At 43.5% G+C, this 22,321-nt stretch overlaps 1 protein-coding gene across 1 annotated transcript in view; it reads left to right on the plus strand.

Annotated features, from left to right (window-relative positions):
- PLCE1 (phospholipase C epsilon 1) overlaps positions 1–19,280 on the plus strand; it is a 260,258-nt gene extending 240,978 nt beyond the window's left edge. Inside the window, exons 25-33 of the mRNA XM_081104349.1 lie at positions 704–867; positions 2,361–2,622; positions 4,184–4,302; positions 6,416–6,544; positions 9,473–9,682; positions 12,267–12,425; positions 14,059–14,277; positions 14,575–14,777; positions 17,866–19,280. Of these exons, the coding sequence (XP_080960475.1) occupies positions 704–867; positions 2,361–2,622; positions 4,184–4,302; positions 6,416–6,544; positions 9,473–9,682; positions 12,267–12,425; positions 14,059–14,277; positions 14,575–14,754 (1,442 nt within the window). The 3' untranslated portion in view covers positions 14,755–14,777; positions 17,866–19,280. The remainder of the gene's footprint in view (positions 1–703; positions 868–2,360; positions 2,623–4,183; positions 4,303–6,415; positions 6,545–9,472; positions 9,683–12,266; positions 12,426–14,058; positions 14,278–14,574; positions 14,778–17,865) is intronic.
- The last annotated feature ends 3,041 nt before the right edge of the window (positions 19,281–22,321 follow it).

Genomic DNA, 22,321 nt, shown 5'->3' on the forward strand with positions numbered 1-22,321 from the left:
TGTGATAATAATTTTTTTCATATTTAACTGCAATTAAAAAGAGGTAGAAGTACTGTAATTTATGGGTTGAAATTGAGATTTCATGGAAAGATATATTTTTCTGGCTTTTCTCCCAGTCTGTCTTGGATTATTAAGATTTTTATCTTATATTTGCAAAGGCAAGAATTGGCCATACAGTTGTCTGCATGGTTTAGTGTTCGGGGATAAGAAAATGCCATGACTATTCCTTATTAAAATTCTGTATAAAATGAGGTATTGCAAAGATTTTTTTTTTTCAGATGGATGTTGTAAATTTTGATTTGCAAAAGGAGTTTTTAAAAGGCAGAACCTGGGTGGGAGTGAGACACTGGGCTTATCCCATAGACTGAACCCCGAAAAGACAGGGATCTTGGTCATGTTACCTGTTGTATCTCTCGTACCTAACAACCTGCCGCATGGTAGCCACTCAGTCAGTCCCTTCTTCATGCTTAAGCTTGGGGAAAATTGATACAAAGTTCTTTTGAACTTTACTTTTTTTAAAATATATTTTTTATTGTTGATAGCATCACAGATCTCTCCCATTTTTCCCCCGTCACCCCACTCCTTCCCCCATGTCTTCACTACCCTATTGCCCATGTCCATGGGCTATGCATATAACATGTAAGTTCTGACCTTGACATTCATAAGCGACAGAGTAACAAGCCATGCTGACTTTGTTTTGCAGATCTCCCTTTACATTTAAACGCTGCCATGTTTGAGGCCAACGGTGGCTGTGGCTATGTGTTGAAACCCCCAGTTCTATGGGACAAGAACTGCCCCATGTATCAGAAGTTTTCTCCCCTGGAAAGAGACCTGGACAACATGGAGCCCGCCGTCTACTCTTTGACTGTAAGTGTGGCGCTGTCTCCAGGAGATGGCAAGGCGCTTCCGCCTTCCTGAATATGCGTTGGTTTTGGATTCAGGGCGTTGCATAGTTCTCGTGTCACCGTTCTGTCTGTGCAGATTTAGTTCCCGGAAGGATTTCTTTACCTGTCACAAGCGGTGGCTGTGGCTGAGGTATGCTGTCACCAGGCACTGCATTTGCCAGTGCCCCGTAGGTGGGGCTGCTTCCCCTGCATGCTGATGGTGGTGATTCTGTCTTCCAGGGCCCACAGCACCATCATTCTGATTTTCTCCCATAAAAGTTGAGCTCCTTGTTAGAGCAGGTCATCTTAAACTCGAACAGGCTCTCATAAGATCAAACGGGCATCAATATACAAATCAATTAAATATCTTTCCTCCTTGCAATTTAAACTGTATCGTTCCTGGGCCTTTCCTTATTTCTTTTATTGCCTAATTAACCCCATGTCAAAACACCACAGACTGCCCTTAACAACAGCCCCCGGCAGCTCATCATTCAACTTTATTTCCCCATTCTGTCGCTACCTCTTAGCGGACAGAGAACAAGACCTCTGTATGGCTAATCGCTGCCCTCCAACCTTAGAACTTGTCCGTTTCCCTCCAAAGGAAGAATGCCAAGCAGCCTCTGATTACCCCTCTCACACCCTGGGAGAACCACACTCCGGTTTTCCCACCACCTCTGCTGTCTCCTTCCCGAAGACCAGGGCAGGGGGCCTCCTCTGGTTGACCAGATTAGCTAGACTCGAGTAGACGTTTAACTGTGTACAGAAGGCTGTGGATAAATTTTTTAAAACATTCCCTGTGACTTGCTGGAAAACTAAACCATTCAAGAAAATAGCTTTCGCCAAACTGGTTTGGCTCAGTGGATAGAGCGTCGGCCTGTGGACTGAAAGGTCCCAGGTTCGATTCCGGTCAAGGGCATGTACCTGGGTTGCGGGCACATCCCCAGTAGGAGATGTGTAGGAGGCAGCTGATCGATGTTTCTCTCTCATTGATGTTTCTAACTCTCTATCCCTCTCCCTTCCTCTCTGTGAAAAATCAATGAAATATATTTTAAAAAAAAGAAAGAAAATAGCTTTGAAGTTATAAAATATACACCTAAAACATCTTGAACAGAATGTTCGCAACCAATTTGTGATTGCATTCCGTAAAGTCTCCCCATTTCCCTGTGCCTTCTTGCGAAACTTGATTTCATCTTAATTGCTTGGCTTTGAAGATACTTGAACATTTTGACAGTTGAAAGTGACAGGTGAATGCTGGTGACAAAAGAAGCTTTTCCCATGATTCCAGGCCTGTGGTTGCAATCACTTCCTGCTTTGCGGGGGTGGGGGGGGCGGGGGGGGCGGGGTAGGTTAGCAGATTTATTCACCGTGGACCTCGTCCATTCCAGAGTGTTCTTTGTGGAGGGAAGCAGTGAGGTGCAGAGGTTGCCTTTGTTTCTTTTTCATCTTCAGTGACCTGGTCCTTGCTTCCTCCCTCAGATTGTCTCTGGCCAGAACGTGTGCCCCAGCAACAGCACAGGAAGCCCGTGCATCGAGGTCGACATCCTGGGCATGCCGCTGGACAGCTGCCACTTCCGCACAAAGCCCATCCACCGGAACACTCTGAACCCCATGTGGAACGAGCAGTTTTTCTTCCGGGTTCACTTTGAAGACCTCATATTCCTTCGTTTTGCAGTTGTGGAAAACAACAGCTCGGCGGTCACTGCTCAGAGGATCATCCCACTCAAGGCTCTAAAGCGAGGTAGAGTAGCATCATCATGCTGTTAGTAATTACTGTAGCCCAGCCCGCGTGGCTCAGTGGTTGAGCATCAACCTAGGAACCAGAAGGCCACAGTTCAATTCTCTGTCAGAGCATATGCCCGGGGTTGTGAGATCAATCCCCAGTAGGGGGTGTGCAGGAGGCAGCCAATCACTGATTCTCTCTCATCGTTGATATTTCTATCTCTCCCTTCTTCTCTGAAATTCATAAAAATCTGTAATAATAGCATAATATGCTAATTAGACTGGACAGCCGAACAACCTTCCAGACGAAGACACAGCGGCGGGGGCCGAGGCAGAGGTGGTTAGGGGCAATCAGGCAGGCAGGTGAGCAGTTTGGGGCAATCAGGCAGGCAGGCAGAGTGGTTAGGGGTGATCAGGCAGGCAGGTGAGCAGTTAGGAGCCAGCGGTCCCAGATTGTGAGAGGGATGTCCAACTGTGGGATCGGGCCTAAACCGGCAGTCAGACATCCCCCGAAGGGTCCCAGATTGCAAGAGGGTGTAGACCGGGCTAAGGATCTTCCCCCCACCCCCTGCCCATGCACAAATTTCATGCACTGGGCCTCTAGTATATTATAAAAATAAAAAATAATTACTGTAGCTCAGTGACAGGTGTCATAGAGCTCTTTAGACCATTCTCTCTACTTTTGAGTGTATGTTTGAGATTTTCATTTTTAAAAAGTTGAAATAAGAGGCAGGAAAAAAATAACACAAATTTGAATACTATTTAAGTACATTTCATAACAGGTTTTCTTTTACGTTATCCTCAAATTCGAGGTATTCACATTTCTGAGGAAGTATGGCCTCCCCCGCAGCTGCTGATGTTGAGAGCTTGGTTGGTCCTTCTTCCCTCACATCCCTGCCCAATAGTACCCACTGCACCCCTGGAACTTTTTTTTTTAAGTAACTTCATTTTTTTTTTATTCTCACCCAAGGATATGTTTATTGATTTGAGAGAGAGAGGAAGGGAGAGGAACATCGATGTGAGAGAGAAATATAAATTAATCAGTTGCCTCCCATACGTGCCCCAACAACACCCTGATGGGAGATGGAATCTGCAACCTTTGGTGCACGGGACGAGCTCCAGTCAACTGAGCCACTGTACCAGGCCCCCCTAGCACTTTCCAAGCTGAGACTGAAGTGAGCAGAGGAAACCAAGAGGAGGACGGTAGAGGTAGTGGCTCACTGGCCGAGAGTGGAATCAGTGCCTGGCAGAAGTTCAGTGTTGGAAGCCAGGGATGGGTGCTGGGGACAGAGCAGGGAGGATGGAGAATCCTGAGCAGAGGCGGAGCTGGTGGCTGGTGGACTGGCTTTGCTGTGGGCCTCCGGGGAGCTTCTGTGGCCGCAGCTGTTGTTCCACTTATTTATGCATTCATTGGTTGATTCTTGCATGTGCCCTGACCAGGAATCGAACCCGCAACCTTGGCGGATCGGGACTATGCTCTAACCAACTGAGCTACCCAGCCAGGGCCTCTGCCTACCATTTTGCGGCAGAGCTCCGCAGTGCATGGCTAACAGGCTTTTCCCAATTCTGCGTTATTCCAGGATATCGACATCTTCAGCTGCGAAACCTCCACAATGAAGTCTTGGAAATCTCTAGTTTATTCGTAAACAGCAGAAGGATGGAAGAAGTCTCCTCTGGCAGTTCCGTGCCGGCCTCTTTGGTAATTAAGCTCTGTTTCACTCAGCATGTCTGTGGGGATTGCTGTGCTGGAGGTAGGCTTGCTCATGATACAGGAAGGTGATCATTAGGTAGCTATGGAAATAATAATAATAACTGGCATTGGCACATCTAAGCACTTTACATATATGAATTCACCTAATCCTCTCAATAGCGTTTTTATGAAAGAGCTTTGAATATGGTCTCCGTTTTACAGATGAGGAAGCTAAGAGCTAAGTACCTCGAGGTCACACAGCTATAAACCCAAGTTCACCTAGTGCTAAAGCCCATACTCTTTTTGTTTCTTTTTGTGTTTGTTTTTTTAATATGTTTTTATTGATTCTTAGAGTGGAAGAGAGAGGGAAAGAGAGATAGAAACATTGATGAGAGAGACATCAATCAGCTACCTCCTGCATGCCCCTTACTAGGGATCAAGCCTGCAACCTGGGCATGTGCCCCTGACCAGGAATTGAACCCAGGACCTCTTGGTCCATGAGACGATGCTCAATCCATTGAGCTACAGCAGCTGGGCCAAAGCCCATTCTCTTAATATGAGTCAAAAATAACGTGTAGGGAAGAAGTTAATTAAGCAAACCTGCTAGGGAGCAGTCAGTTCTCCTAGAAACTTTAGGTTAGACCAGGAAAATCTTTTGCTTCTTCAGTGGTCCAGGGGTGGGTGCCAGGTGAGCAGGGTTGGGGTGGCAGCCAGGTGCTGCTGTTGATACATAACTGCCCCCTGGCAATTGGGGAGATACGGAATCTGCACTCGTGGGGATGAGAAGGGTACACTCTAAACAAAAGGTGCCATCACTGCAGAATCAGCATTTTAACAAGCTCCCCAGGTAAGGTTCTTGTCCATTGAGATTCGAGAGCCATAGGACCTGCACTCACTCCAATAATCCAGGGTTGATGACTAAACCAGTGACCCCACTTTAATAAACTGGTTCATTCCATTATGCTTACTCTTTAAAAATTAGTTTAAAGGCTGTTCATCGATCCCTCTTTACACACTTAACAGCCTGATCACTGTCATATCAACCTTACACTTTAACGTAGTCCTAACAACCCCTGGAAAGGCACCTTCTATGCTCACGGTGGCGCTGACTCGACCACCGCCGCTGCCACCATCAGTTAGCCGGGCTTTCTTCTCCGTTTCTCTTTCCCTCCCCTCGTTAGTTTCTTCTCTCTCTGTCTCTGACCTTGTTTCCCTAACTTCTCCACCTTTTCCCTTCAGTGTGTGGCCAAGGTTAAAAACAGCACTTTGGCCAAAGTGGAGGGAGGTATTGCCTGCCTTGTGCAGAGGACTGGGAACCAGGGACTGGGCTGCCTGGCATCTAAGAGCAAGAGCCAGATGCTTTCAGAAGGCAAGGCAGGGCTTCCTGCACAATCCCGGGTTGGTCACCCTCAGTACCTATCAGAGCTGCAGATGCCACACGTGCCATGAAAGAGCCGTTTTTCCTCGCAGTACTTCTGCTGACACCAAATGTGTCGTGTCTTTTCCAGCGTTGCTTCTCCAACTCCCCGGCACCAGCTGGCTGACCTAGCTTTTGGTTCAATGCTGACACTATCTACCTGGAGTTAGATCAGACGCTACAAGTTAAGGGCTCAGTCCTGCAACAGTACCCACATTTCACATGCCAGTTGCAAGTCCCTCCTCCGGTTCCGTAATTTGCTCAAATGACTCTCGCAGAACTTAGGAAAGTGCTTTACTTACTAGAATATTTTGTTTATCATCTTACCATCCAAAATTCTTGTCCAGCGCCCTCAAGAGAGATGGAACTCAATAACACTGTTGGATGTCAGTTCAGAAATAAGGACTAATGTACATTTTAGATGATATCAGTTCCATACTTATGATGGAAAGAGATAGTGTTTTGTGAAATAAATTAATAGTTTGGTGGTATGCTGCTACACATCCTCACTAGACTATTAAAGAAGACACACCATCGCTTCTTCAACCACAAAACGATGGGTCAGGGTGGGAGGGATGCTAGAATGGCTCTGTATTGACATGTCCCTGTAAACACCTCTAAGAATGAGCACCTCAGTGGTGAATATAGCCTAGAATTTGCATCCGAATGAGAATGAATGAGAAACCATGTGATCTTCCTTAACAGATGTTTAGTACAGAAGAAAGAAAATGTCTGCAGACTCACAGAGTCACGGTGCATGGGGTCCCAGGTCCAGAGCCCTTCACAGTTTTCTCTATTAATGGAGGCACCAAGGCAAAGCAACTTCTCCAGCAAGTAAGTGCACTGAGCCTGCATGTGTGTGACTACATACACACAAATACACAAAAGTCCACATTGACGATTTGCCTTTTGATTATTTATGATATCCAACCTCGAGATCCACCCTACAGGTGACCTGAGAGGTCTCGGTACCTCTAAACAAGCTACCTTAACCTGTAGAGAAGAATTTCTAAGACTTCTTCAGCCACATGCAGAACACTGGGCTCTAGAAGGATAAAGACCAGGATGAGTGGCTCTCCAACCTTGTGTACTGTTTCCCTCTGAGCCTAGATTCAGGCCTCATAGTCCCTCTTAATGCAGAGCTTACTAATCAACCAGAATTTGCACACGAACTGAATGAAGTCTGCTTGTCATTCTAGGAGTTGGGTCAAATTCTTACAGCATCAGGATGGACCATATAGGCCAAGACATCTTCTGCCCCTCCAGCCTCAGGCCTCCATTGCATGTTGATCAGCCACCTTGTCCCCCTCCCCTGGCACTCGATCCTGACTTTTAAAGTTATACCCCTCTAGTGGTACGAAGAGGCATGCAGGTCCCAAAACAAGAGGATGAGAGCCTGTTAACCCAACCCCCATAGCAGAACTGGCCTAAGTCCTCTCGTGTTGGGCTTCTGCCCTGGATCCCCTGGGGATCTTGGTGGCCTTCTGCTGGCAGAGACAGTGCCCCTCAGGAGGACTTGTAAGAGGGAGAGAGCCAGACACACAGAACAGCATCCTGAGAGGTAGGCAGCCTCTTAAAAGAGCAAGTGCAATTCCTGCTCTCTTCTCACTAGGAGTGCCACTCCTATGTGGTACAGTAGCCCAGTATCCTTGCAGACTGTTTCATCCTTAGCCCATTTCAGAATCCCTTCTTCTTCTTGGAGGTAGGCCGAGGGGAGCTGCGGCCGAGGGACCAACTGTGGAGCCCCCTCTGAAGTGAGGGCATATGACGCACTGCCCCTGCGATCATGGAAGGGTTGGGGGTTAAAAACCCATTGATGAACCACACATACTAAGTGTTAATAAGTAGTTCTGTCCTTTGAGGGGTAGTCTCTATGGACAGGCCCACTTCCCCCAAGATCTTATAATTGACTTAGATTCAGAGAAAACAGCTCCCGTGTCAAATGTCATAGACTGTCTAACAGAAACTACTCCCAAGTTGGGGTTGTTTTGGGATTTTTGTTTTTTAAATCAATCAGTCTATGAACTTTAGTGTCTGCTATCTCAAAGCACTGTTGGGGTTTGGGGGACTCTATAAAATATGAAGTTATAAAGCAAGGAGACATTTCCATGGACCACCCATAAAAAGCAGCCCATTACTTCGTTGCCACCCCATATAAAGCAGCAGTGGGGAGGGAGGGACTGCTCCCGGCTCCTGGGAGCCTTGCCCCCGTGGAATCCAGAGCCGAGCACCTGTTCCCAACCAAGGGCTCGGGGGAAGGGAACAGCCTTCCTGAGACCCTCCTGCCCCCTCCATCCTCAGCTCGTTCTTTTCCTCCAAGTGAGACGCAGCAGCAACAGGTGTTGAGGAGAAAGGTGTTGACTTCACCAGGCCAGATGGTGGCAGCCTTCTCTTGGCACCCACTTTGCCTTTAGCCTTTTGTCAGGAACCTGTGCGATGTGAGCGTGAAAGGGCACATCAGCAAGAGGAAGTGCAGTGATGGCTCAAGGCTATTGAGTTCTCATGCTGTGCCCACGCTCTGCTTTATAAACAGTGTCTCGATCATACAACAAATCATAAAATGAAGAGGTTGTACTGTGGAAGCAGAAAAATAATTTTCCTCCCACCTCCTAAGTTCTCCTGGCTGGACCTATAATCAAATTAACATAAGACTGATTAACAGGAGAAAATAACCAATCTATCACGTATGTACACACGGGGGTTCTATAAGAATATGAGACCGGAGGACAGAGGGGACTGTGAGGTGTATATGCCATCGTGAGCTAAGGAGAAGGCGGGTTAAAGTTTGGAACTTCAAAGGGCAGGAGGGCAATCCACATGGAGATGGAAAAGCCAGAGTTTGATAGAGAAATGTTTGCTGGGCCATCTTTACCAATGGGACACAGAGAGGACTTTGGATCCATGGGCCTTCCTGGGCTCCTCCCCATCACCTAGTTCATACTAAACTGTAGTTATCTATGATGATACCTCCCTCCTGGAGCACATCCTCTATCTACATTCTCTTAGGCAGTAAGGGGGAAGGTTGAAGGGTCTCTCTGAGTCTTTTTTATTTTTTTTCTTGAAAATAACCAGTCTAAAATAATCAGTGTCCCAAAAGTCATGTTTGGGGGAGGCACATTCTGCTTCCCCTCAGTACTCTTCCTGTTCCCCCTTTATAGAGGGGGAACTGAATCTGCAACAGGTTAACTATCCTGCCCAACACCTCGCAGCCAGTAGGTATTGAAGGCGGGCCTCGGACACAGTCTGCCTGGCTCCCCAGCCTTGTCTCGGTCACGCTGTTTGACTGCCCGGGTCAGGAGCCAACAAAGAAAACGGGCCTCTAGACACACAGTTAAGACTTCATTGGAAGGAGAATTACCAGGAACTTGGGTCAGAATAGAGTCAACAACGGTGGAGGGATAGTTCTCGGTAAAAGCTGGACTGGGTTCCTTATCCTCTTGGTCCCGTGTTGCAAGATTACAAAGAGGTAAATTCGTAGATTTACAAACCTACAGTTTTTCAATTGGTAGGAGCTCTCACTCCAGCAAGCGGGAAAAACAGTACGCTGTCTGGTGATGATGAGTACATTGTGTTGTTGCCCAGGATGCACATAAACAATTCTTTTTGGACTTAAGAGAATTCTTAGACCTTCCAAAGAGAATTATGCAACACTCCAGAGTAGGTTTCGCTTATAAATTACACATCAAAGCTCCCTGGGCTCCATGAAAACAGGCTTGTTTTGAATTACCGTTTTTGTGAAATGTGCCTTTGCTTTATCTTTAGATTCTGACCACTGAACAAGACACCAAACCTATTGCCGCAGACTACTTTTTGATGGAAGAAAAATATTTTATATCTAAAGAAAAGAATGAATGCAGAAAACAGCCGTTCCAGAGGGCCATTGGTCCCGAGGAAGAGATCGTGCAGATTTTAAGCAGCTGGTTTCCAGAAGAGGGCTATGTTGGCAGGATTGTCTTAAAAACCCAGCAGGAAGTAAGTGTGTCTGAGTGCAGCCTACAGGGTAACAGCTCTGTGTGTAATTCACCACCCGCCACTGGCCGACTCCCTCAAAATCAGAATTTCTTCTAATTCCCACTTGATTTCTATTCTTCTTCTGAAGTGTATGTGGAGAAATGATTTTATTCTTTTGCACATCTTTAGAATGTTATCTCTTAAGTTACAGAAATTCAGCCTAAAGGTCATCCCTTCTAAAACAAAGCGAGCAAGAACTCTGTGGATTCCTTATGCATGTCATCAGCTATTTCGTCGGCTGTTTTATTTGTATGTGTGAGAAAACATTGTCGTGAGGGTCACAGAACTGGGTAATTCGAGGCCTGTAGGCATTGTTGTGCATTTTGGGGTTGGTTGTGTTCCTATTAGTGCCTACTAAAGTTGTAGCTAATAAATGGCTCAGCACTTATAACTAAAACAACAGTATTTTTTTTTAAAAAATATTTTGTAACTTCACATAAAGTAAGAATAATTTCTCAGCTTTGATCAGAACTCGTACTAAATATCGTTATGTTCGCTGATACTCCCATGATAGCTCCCGAGAAGGAAACAACACAGCACCAACTCCAGACTGGTTGGCTTCTCTTGGGGTTTGTTGATGAAGCCCTTTTTTTTTTTTTTTTTTTCTGAATAAACCAATAGAAGCCCAGTAACTTCCTGCCCAGTGCACAAAATTCATGCACAGGTAGGGTCCCTAGGCCTGGCTGGCAATCAGGGTCAATGAGGGCCTGCCTTCCGACTGCTGGCTGGGGCCTTCCTTTGTTTCGTGCCGCCCCCTGGTGGTCAGCACACATCATAGCGAGCAGTCAAACTCCTGGTCTCCCAGTCGAACTCCCAAGGGGATACTTTGCTTATTAGCCTTTTATATATATAGATATCATGTGAAATACCACCTACCCCCATTCTCCGATTGGTTAGATATATCATAATCAATGCCATCACATATGCAGCAAAATCTCTAGGAATTAACAAAATGTAATGGCCACAATCTTTGAAGTGGAGGAAAAGAGTGGTAGAACAGTGTATGTAGTAAAGTACAGTCTCATTTTAGGTAGTAAACATAGACAATAACTCTCCCCCACCAGTCCTTAATAGAATGAATGGAGTCCAAAAACTTCAGTCATGTAAATTCCATGACTGCAAGGTTAATGCAATGATTGGGGCAAGCCTGTGTGGGTGGTTGGCAAATCTTTTCTGGTCCTGGCTACAGTTTGGTGCCATCTGGTGGCAGTTACCCATTTGATTTTAATATTCATGGGGACAGTTCTGGGTCCTGTGTGGCTGATTTTAACTTTCAGGATAGTGACAGTGGTCTTGGGTTCTGGCCAGTTAGCACCATTTCAGTGGCCTGGTCTGAGGAGATTAGGCTTGTAGAGTGCTGGAGGTCGGGGAACTCCCTGCCAAATCCTCCCTCCCTGAGATGGGTTGCCTACTGTTTACTTGCTTTGTCTCGCCTTCCCCTCCCTGCCACTCCCTGCAGAAGGTAACTGTAAACTACCCTCTTTGTTAGCGGGACTAACAAAGAACAGGAGTCATTTGACAATCATATTACATTTAAATTCACATAATTCCAGGGTTTCCTTGTATCTGTCTATTCACATATACAAAAATACATCTATATAGCCATAGCAGATGTTTAGAACATATGACCTAACAACAGTGGGTTTTTGTGTTTTTTGTGGAGAATGAGATGGGAGAGAGAAGGAAAAAGGGTGACAGTGGGAAAAGTTTGTCTTTTTATCTCTGTGTTTCTGTACTATAGATGTCTCTAACTATATAGGTAATATATATAATTACATATGTAAAGTTCACTGGAAGCCAATTCACCAAAAGCCAATCAACCTGATAACTAATTATCATGAGTATTTAGTATTTTGTTGATGTTCGTTTCTTTTTTTTTAAGAGATCAAATCCTAATTTTTATTTTATTATATTTTTAAATTTTATTTTTTAATTGCAGTTTACTGTCAATGTTATTTTGTATTACTTTCAGGTGTTGCAGCATAGTTGTTAGACTATTGTACACTTTACAAAGTGTCGATATTCATTTCAGTGTGACTTACCTCCAGCCATCATGTCCACCTTTCACTCTGGATTTTGTTCATTTAAGCTGAATGTCAGTTTCACGCTTCACACTGTAGATGTCTAGCATTTCTTAAATGCTCAAGCTCTATGCGAGATTGGGGGGTGGGGGGCTTTCTCTTAAATGTAATTTGCTGTGTTCTTATTTGGCTTTTGGTAATTGGCAAAATGGTATATTGTCTTTTTACAAACTTACCTACAGTTGATTGGGCTCATAATCCACAGCTAATAGGAGCAGATCTACTAGCTTGTTCTGGGCCAGACCTTGTCAGTCTGTCTGTATCAGCAGAAACAGTACTTTTTTTGTCTAAGACATGTATGTCCTTCTAGAATAATTTATGAAATATTAACTAACATACAAACTAGGAAGCTAAGAAGTTATTTCCACATTACCAAGATGCATTTCACATTTTTGTTCGATGTTTCTTTCCTTACTCTACATCATCTCCCCATTTACTCACTCTTTTCTTCTCTTTTAATAAAGAACCTGGAAGAGAAAAGCATTGTTCAAGATGACAGGGAGGTGATCTTGAGCTCGGAGGAGGAGAGTTTCTTTGTCCAAGTGCACGACGTTTCTCCAGAGCAGCCGCGGACAGTCATCAAAGCGCCGCGCGTCAGCACCGCACAGGACGTCATTCAGCAGGTGGGAGCCCTCCCTCACCTCAGTCCTGTCCTCCGTGTACATTATTGGGACAAGTCAGATGCCAGCCCGTTCTATTAATGAAGTTCCTAGACCAGTGGGGACCTACAAAAGGAAAGTGGGAAATAATAGTTTATTCCTTCAACAGATAACTTGCCTAGTATCTACATGAGTCAGGCCCCGGGTGAAGCACTGGTGAAAATGTTGTAGGACGTGGCTCTGCAGAGTAGTCATTTCATTTTCCCAGAAATGCCGAAGCCAATACCGAATGGCCATCTTCAGAGGGCAAGCAGGCCTACTCTGACCCTCTCCCACCTCTAGGTCCTGCTTCCCTGTGTCCATGGTTTCAGAAACTGTATTTCCTTCCTTCAAAGCCTTATCCTGGTTTGCATTCATCAAACACCCTTGAGAAGTAGGATAGTATAATGGTGGACGGCACAGACTCTGGGTTAAAAGGCTCGAGGTTCCAATCCCAGCTCTACCTCTTACTAGCTCTGAGACCTTGGGCAAGTTATTTAACTATCTGTGCCTTAGTTACAGTGGTATGCTTAAAAAAGACACTCTGATTTGTAGCATTTGTTGATTTCTGTTGTATAAAAGCTCCCACCATATCTGATTTTACTAGCCTGTTTCATATGGCTCCCACATACCACCATGTGGTAAGTTACCACTTAGATAAATGGTGATAGCATAATAGTATTTCGCTCACGGAGTTGTTGTGAAGATTAAGTCAGTAATATATGTAAACTGTACAATGTCTAGCACATGGTAAGCACAATTTAAGTGCTACTCACTATTATTGGTGATTTGGTTGGTATAGACTTTGAACTTAGCTTCTTTTGTTGACCTTTGTGCCCCCAACGTATCTGGGACATAGTAGGTCCTCACTAAACATTTTTTTTAATGTATTTTATTGGTTTTCCACAGAGAGGAAGGGAGAGGGACAGAGAGTCAGAAACATCAATGAGAGAGAAACTTCGATCAGCTGCCTCCTGCACACCTCCCACTGGGGATGTGCCCGCAACCAAGGTACATGCCCTTCACCGGGATTGAACCTGGGACCTTTCGATCCACAGGCCGACGCTCTATCCACTGAGCCAAACCAGTTAGGGCACTAAACATTTGATGACTGAATAAATGCATAAATGAAAGATAATCTTGCATGAAATGAAAAGTGAGGCCAACTAAGTTCTAAAATGCCTTAACATCCAAGATTCTGTGGTGAAGAGGCAGTCCAGTGGGACAGGGAGTCGTCTGAGGGTCTGGGGTCTGTCCCTCACTGTCGCATGACCTTCATGTCTATGAGCTTTGGTTTCATGCACACAATCTGTTTCCAGTATTTATTCTATTGCTTCTTTGCTTCTCATCCTCTGGAATCTGCATAAGTTCCTCATCTGAAAGGGGGGGAATAATAATGACTAAACATGGAGTGTTGTGAAGCTAAACCATAATGTGGGAAAGCATGTCATAAGCCACAACCATACAGATGGAAAGTGAGGAGTAGGATAACATGATCTGAAAGATCCCCATCGTCTCTAAAAGCCTGTGATTGTTTGCCACCTTCGAGTTTCATTTATAATGAATGCAGGAGTTGGAGACACTGTCTTTATCCAGTTGATTGTAACTTATCTTTCAGACCTTATGCAAAGCCAAGTACTCCTACAGCATCCTGAGCAACCCCAACCCGAACGACTACGTACTTTTGGAAGAGGTGGTGAAAGACACAGCCAACAAGAAGTCTTCTACCCCCAAGTCCTCCCAGCGGGTCCTTTTGGATCAGGAGTGTGTGTTTCAAGCCCAAAGCAAGTGGAAAGGAGCAGGAAAATTCATCCTTAAGCTAAAGGAGCAGGTGCAGGTAAACTTCAAGGTTATTTTACTCTCTTCACCAGTTATTTGATATTCATAACTAATTTGTAATCAAATTTGAGAGATAGTGAAATCTAGGAGAAAGTCAAGAAATTTACGGGGAGAAGATTGTTTGGCTTTGTTTTCACTGCAGGAAATGTGTTCCCCTCTGTGGTTAAGCAATCCTGAGAGGGAAGGCCCTCAGTCATAGACGGGGAAGCGAAGGGGGCCCTTTCTGATATACTGCTCCCTGATTGAGGATGCCAGCTTTAACTTAATACCAATGGAGAGTTCTTTCTTCTCATAGGCATCCCGAGAAGACAAGAGAAAAGGCATTTCTTTTGCAAGTGAATTCAAGAAGTTCACCAAGTCAACTAAACAGCCCCGAGGACTCACATCACCTTCTCAGGTCTTGGTTTCGGAAAGTGTCCAAAACAAAGAGGAGAGACCTGTGGGTGGCAGCGACACGATGGACTATCGACAGTGACAATGGGCAGCGTGTTTAACCAGGTACACTACGTCTTTGCACCATTCTGAACCAGAGGCCCACTTACACTACTTTGTAAGGCATAATTTGTACAGTATCTTTTATCTTTTCCAAATGAGGTGTCCCCTGCGGGAGGGAGGAATGGTACCACAAGAGGAAAAGGGCTCTGAAGATATACGTACCTTCAGAAGTTATCATTGTAGACCTCCTTTAAAAAAAAAAATTTTATATATATATATATAAAACTTGATTTCAGAGAGGAAGGGAGGAGAGATAGAAACATCAATGAGACACATTGATTGGCTGCCTCCTGCACGCCCCCTACTGGAGATCAAGCCTGAAACTCAGGCATGTGCCCTGACCAGGAATCAAACCTGGGACCTCTTGGTCCATGCGACGACACTCAATCCACTGAGCTATACCAGCTGGGCAGACCTTATTTTATATAGAACTCAACAAAGGATCTAAGAGGACAACCAATTTTCCCAAACTACATCAGCCATATTTCATCAGCCATAGAATTGTTTTGATTATTGGTCACTCAAACACTCTTGAAGGGCTGCTGTGAGTCATCCAGCTTTCCTTGCTTTGGCTGTCCAGTTTTATGTTATTCTAATTGAGGTTTGATTTGACCTCAACAAACTCAACTCCTTCTGCCTCATTTAAAAACTTAAACTCTGGCATTCGGAGTGTGATGATTAAAAAGAAAGCAAAATAACGTAACCGGCTCCATCTTGCAACAGCAGTAAATTACACCCTCAGTTGCCAGCTCCCTGTGTGGTATTCACATGCAGAGTACATTTCATATAAATTATTTATATGGAACCTGAATTTTTTTAAAAAAAGAAGCATATGAGGAAACCAAACGCAGATCTCTTCTTTTAACTTAGTTTCCTAATGAACCGAAGGGATTGTCAAAGCGCACTGTTCACCTGTTGGGTTGTGGTTCTCAGAGTTAAAATTCACCAGAGACCACATGAAGGCGCTGCTGGTTGTACCGCAAGGCTCCCTCGTTCGTCTCCATCACAATCAGGACCTTCTTATATTAAACTGTAGGCGCTCACAGTTGGCCTCTCTAGACAAGGCCAGCTTTGATGTGTAACAGCCCAAAAGAAAGCCTGACACAGAGAGCCCACGTTTTCACATTCAAGGACGAACTCCTACAATAACTGGTGTCTCATACCACTTACAAAGCTCTTTCAAAACCACAGACAAGGCCAAATCCAGGAAACCTCTTCCTCCAGAGTATCTGCCTACCCCGCTATTCCCAGGGAGGCGGGATTGTTCCAGTTAAGCAGACTCATTGGGAAGAAATCTCCAAAGGATGGCAGCGTCCGTGTCACATAGCGTCAGATAACGGCGGATGTGCACAGAACAGTAAAGCTCTGGGCTGTCCCATTTCCTGTTGAGGTACAGTTGGTATCCCAATTGTTTAAAAGTTCCGGACTCACTTCCTTTTCTGTCATAACCAGCGCCTTCTCCAAAAGCCAAGTGAGCTTTAGGATTAAAGCACCGGTGTTGAACCGCCCCAGCTTTTAGGAAGTGACTCACTGTGGTAGTGGGTCTTTGAGCAGGCCCTAAGGACAGATCGAAATTTAAAATACTGGGCCCTGGCCGGTTGCTCGGTTGGTCGTGATGCACCAAGGTTGTGGGTTTGATCCTTTGTCAGGGCACACAGAAGGATCAACCAGAGAATGCATAAATAAGTGGAACAAAAATCTCTCTCTCTCTCTCTCTCTCTCTCTCTCTCCCTCTCCCTCTCCCTCTCCCTCTCCCTCTCCCTCTTTCCCTCCTTCCCTCCCTCTCTCTTCCTCTCTCTCTCTAAAAATCAATCAATAAAATTTTTATACTGTTTTCTGTATATCAAGAAGTTAGCAACAAATAAATCATAGGTGTGATGTTATACATACCTCTCTATTATAACCTCTGTGACAATACAGCTAAATTACACTCTGCACATAAAGAGCCCTCGTGCTACAAGATTACATTAAGTACCGAAGAATACAACTCCACTAGAAATTTGACTTAAAAATGACATGCTTGGCCGATCAATGATTCTCTCTCATCATTGATGTCTCTATCTCCCTCTCCCTCTCCCTTCCTCTCTGAAATCAATAAAAAATTATATATTTAAAAAATGACGTGCTTGTATCCTAGCAGGTTTGGCTCAGTGGATAGAGCCCCAGCCTGCGGACCAAGGGGTCCCAGGTTCAATTCTGGTCAAGGGTAGGTACCTCGGTTGCAGGATCCTCCCCGGCCCAGGCCCTGGTCGGGGTGTGGGCAGGAGGCAACCAATCAATGTGTTTCACATTGATATTTCTGTCTTTCCCTTTCTCTTCCACTGTCTCTAAATATCAATCAAAAAATATTCTCAGGTGAGGATTTTTTAAAAAATGATGTGCTTGCTATAGTGAGCATTACTGATTTCTCCTATTTGAGGAGAGTAGGGAGAGTGGGGGTTTAGATAAATGTCTTTGGGCTCAGTTTTCAGCAGACATTCAGAATCATTCAGTTGACTGCAGCTTTACTTGAACTTGGGGAAGCTTCTCTTTAAAACCTGCCATCGGTGCACCTCTGGGAATCCGTATTCCACGTCATGAGCTCCTTTATGAATGGTGCTCCGAGCAAGAGCACTTGGAAAAAGAAAGGGCCTTTCTGTCTGTTCTCATCAGAAAACAAGCTTCGTATTTTCAATGCATTCTGCTGACATATTTCATGTTTGTTCTAAAATTTTCCTCCCTCAAGTGTCGAGTTCCCCCTTAATAAATATTGAGAATTTTTACATGAGTATTTACCTACTCTTATCCGAATAAGTACCGTTGTTGAAGGAATTCCACCTTTTAAAAAAAGTTGAATAGTTTGATTGTGATTAAAAAAAAAAAAAAGAAAAATCTTTGTGAAGAATGTGGTGTTCTGGGACAGAAAAAGCCTCATGGTCCACCTCCTGGGGACATCATGTTATAACACTGAGTGTATCAGACGTAGTCTGTCCCCCAAATACAGCCACCAGAGCTGTGGGTTTCTGTTGAACACTACACGCTTGCTGCACTGTAAATGCTTCTGCTCCTCCGTTCACAATATACTAACTAGCCTGTGGATGCAACTTCACAGGTGAAGACCTTTTGGCAAGAAGTTAAAGTCAAGAACGAGCGTGGTGGAAAAATACGTATTTTCCTTGCTTTCATTCAACTTAAACTGGAAACTGATGATTTCTGGACTGAAGCTTTCATCACACACGATGTGAGGTCCACATGGAGGACAAGCGAAATGGCACAGGGCTAGCTACCAACCATTTTCCTGATGAATGAAGCAAAGAAGCCCAGGAGAGTGTCCTTTTATAAATGTCAACAGTTGTTAAAAAGGAAAAAAAAAAGAAACATGACTAAGCTTGCAATAACTTAGAACAGGGGTCAGCAAACTTTACCTGCAAAGGGCCAGATACTAAATATGTTGAGCTTTATGGGCCATATGGTCTCTGTTGCAACAACTGAGCTTGGCTGAAATAGTGCAAAAGCAGCCGTAGGCAATACATCCATGAATGAGGGTGGCTGGGCTCCAATAATACTATTTAGACACTCAAATGAATTCCATATAATTTCATATGTCACAAATGTTCCTCTTTTGTCTTTTCTCAATCACTTAAAAGTGTAAAAACTATTCAGGAGCCATAAACAGGTGGCAGGCTGGATTTGGCCCCAGGCCATAGTTTGCTGAACTTGGAAAACTGGGAACAAGGGGTCTGAAAACAAGCAAGCTAGTTTAGTCATGCATTTTATGCCTGAGAATTGGAAGCTTGGGGGCATTGCAAATGTAAATATGTCCTATAAGATTCATTAAAGAGGAATTCAATTTAGTTTCCATATTTTGTACCATAATGTACTCTTCTTTAGGATTGCTTTTTACTTATAGAATGATGTTGGGGTTTTTTTTTAAGTTTATTGCTTGTATATTCACAAACTATTCCACTTTTGGTTTTCACAGAATGTATTTAGAATGATGTGTAATTTAATATCTACTGAGTTGTGACATCTTATGAAGAAACCTAACCATTTTTTAAAGCAAAAGTAGATTGAGTTGGTGTTTAAATTTATTTATTTTGTAAGGTTTGTACTGACACTGTACTTACATATTTATTATACATAGCTTTCTTGATATTGCTTATGGATTAGAAATATTAGTGAATCTCTCTCACTATTTGAAGACAAACCTGCTAAAGAGAAAATGGACGCTCTGAATACCTGAAGTAGTCCAGAATTTCATGTTTGAAAAGCTCCATTTTCCTTTCTGATTAACTGAAGATCTGTGGACCCAAGTCATACTTGTCTCTTAATGTAAATTATTTTTAAAGCCTTGCTGTACAAAACTATCATGTAAATGTAAAGGTTGCTTATTCTTGGTGTGGAGCAAATTACAACTTTTAAAATGAAATGTGTGTTCCTCTAAAGTAAAATCCAAATTTTATCTTTCTATTGATACTAAAATTTGACATTTTTCTTCAAATTATAAAACACACTAAAAACCCTAAACTTTGCTTTGAGAATTTTTTTTAACCAGTTATGAAAAAGAATTAAACAACCTCAAATCCTTCACATATTCTAGAAACAGAAGTGTTCAAAATATACTGCACAGCGTTCATGTTATTGGCTGTTCTGACTCAGCCTTCACACCAGCAGAACCTCGTCTGCTGGTCAGCAGAATTCAGGCTGTTGCAATTTGATGTCTTTTGCGCAGAGCTACAGGTTTCTTTTTAAATCACATAATCAGTCTATGGCAAATGCACAACGCTGTCCATTTTTTAAAATATTCCAGAAATACTTTATCAAGCTTCTATAAATTAATAGGCATTTTTTTCCCTCTGGTTTGGCTTACCATGTATTGAAAACGGAGTTACTGGCCTCACGGGCTAGAGTTGAGTAAAACAGCAGAGTAATAAAATGAGAAGCAAACTAGTCTCCCTAGGTTTCCTACTGGGCCTTGACTCTCTTTATCTCCACCCCACCCCAGCCCACAACCTTTCACGTAGTTGATTTGGCTGTAGCACAAAATCCGACACACCATGACACTGAGCATGGGTTTCAGCCAGCGAGTGAACCGGCTTATGGCCTGTGCCGCAATTCAACTTGGTGTTCATTCCATTTTGAGGTCAAAGCACATAATCTATTGTATTGCATCTTTGGGATTTTAGGAAGGCATACTGTTCAAAAATGTAAAAGGTTGCCTGGCTGGTGTGGCTCCTTTGGTTGAATGTCATCCTGTGCACCGAGAGGTCGCTGGTTTAATTCCAGGTTGTGGGCTCAATCCCCAGTAGGGGGCGTGCAGGAGGCAGACTGTTTCTCTTTCATATGGATGTTTCTCTACCTCTTCCTTCCTCTCTCTCTAAAAATCAATAAAAACACCTTTTTAAAAAAATGTAAAAGGTCTCCTCTACTATTAAAACTAACCAGCACCTACCTGGTGTTTGCCAAAAACATGAAATTTTTATTGATGGCTTATCTGAATTATACAGCTATATTAGTATACCAAGTGAAACTATCCTATTATGTAGAATGCATCTACAATAGCCACACAGACTATACCCATTACCACTTCATACTTTCCAGACTAAAAATTTCAGTACAAACTTGTATCAGTAAAGCTGATATGGAAAAGAATCCAAATATGCAAGCTGGGTTTATTTGAGGGAGAAATATTTGAAGTTGCTTCACTAAAAACGAAAGGAGAATGAATACAGTCACTCTGTTAGGTAGCACCAACTTTAAAGCAAATCTATAGCTGGCAAGAAAGGATTCGAGTAGAAATCCACTATGATCTACGATGCTGGGAGAAATAACTTCCTCTGTCACCATCGGGAATTAGTTGCTTTGCAAAAAATAAAATGATGCAAGGGTGGTAAGGAATTGAGGGTAAATTTGCATAAATCCTGTAGGAAGTGACACTTGGGGCAGGAAGAGTCCTCTTGAGGGAATACCTCTTTTCATGTCATCCTTAGTAAGTATCAGTTACTTATAAAGATTCTCCAGGTGGGGGTAAATATGGGGTCTAGACTTCACAAAGGTGAGTTACAGGTACCTTGTTCTTCATCAGATTTTGCCTTCATAGAAGCCTCTGAAGACACTGGGGGCTCATTCATGAAAGTGGACCTCCCCTACTGTAATATATGTACATCCTCCCTCCAACATTCCTGTTGACCTCTCCTTGCTCAATTCTGAAAAGTAGTCGGAGCTTGCATACTGGTCTGGTAAACTTGAGTTAACTCTAAGACAAAGCTGCACAGCTCTGTTCCCAGGCAAATGTAAGAGCAGTTTTCCTGGCTGGTGACTGACCTTGTACGTGGCAGAGAGGCAGCCTGTAGGGAAAGTGCTCACTCTCCAGTGGCTGCCTCCGACTCCTTTCAGCGGCTTCTGTCACATCAGCAGTGAGGTGAGAAGAGGCGAATGCCGGCCCTTCAAAGGTCATCAGAACCTGGAGATCGCCTCTTACACAAAGTCCGCACTTGGGTCAACATTTCCCCCGACACAGTGGCTCACTAACAGTTTGTGTGTTCTCTGCCACCTCCATGCATCAACTTCTTAAAAGCAACTCTGGATTGATGGCTAGGTATTCTGACAGAGGAATACCTGAAGTGAATATTTCTGAAATACTTGCTGAATCTCCCTGATTATCCAACTATTCATATAGGTCTCTTAGATCCAGAATATACTGTGCTCAAGCCTGCCACCAAGCAGGCCTCTGAACCCCCTACATCAGATGACACAGGTCTCCGAACTCTGAAACAACTCTGACACTGAACTGGGTAATGTCGAATTTTGTGCATGTGGATGACTTAACTGTTGCAAGGTCATGGGAGACAGGCTGTCTGACTCCATTACCCCACTTCACCTTTATGTGCCTAGCAGTGCTAAGCACATACTAGGTGCCCAATGTGTCTAGTTTAAAAAAAAAAAGAATAAGGCTGTAGTTTAGTATAGCCTTAAGGTGTCTGTTTGTGTGTGCCTATGTTATTATTAATGACTGACATTATTCAGTTCTGAAAATGAAACTCAATACAAGGCTATGTAAGTAAATGCACAAATATTTTCATCCTCAAATTCATATAGGATATTCACAACCTATATATATAACTTTATGGTCCTGTGAGTCTCTAAATATGTAACAAAAGGCTTAAAAACATAATACAAGTGTGAAATAGTTGAATTTCTATTTTAAAATTTACTTTTCACCTAGTTTCTACTGCCAAAGTGAAATATAAATGTTTGTGTCTATATTTGGGAAATAAATAATTTGTGGCCTGTATTGGTGACTTGTGCTCTGATATGGAAAGATGCTTTGGTCATCCAACTATTCCTTAAATTCCTGAACTTTGTGCTATGTCTAAAAGGTGGGTTAAAAGCAAATATTTATATGTTGAATCATACATTTCTCATCATTAATCAAGCTTAAAAAATCTGATCTTAGAAAAGCTTTTTAAAACCACATACAAGAACATGCTAAGAGATTATATGCACTGTTAAAGCTAGATTCCCACTGCAGGAATGATAATGCAACTTTCTATTTTCATTACTTCATG

This window comes from Myotis nattereri, assembly GCF_964212035.1.
Source record: "Myotis nattereri genome assembly, chromosome: 13".
In the NCBI taxonomy this organism is placed as follows: Eukaryota; Metazoa; Chordata; class Mammalia; order Chiroptera; family Vespertilionidae; genus Myotis; species Myotis nattereri.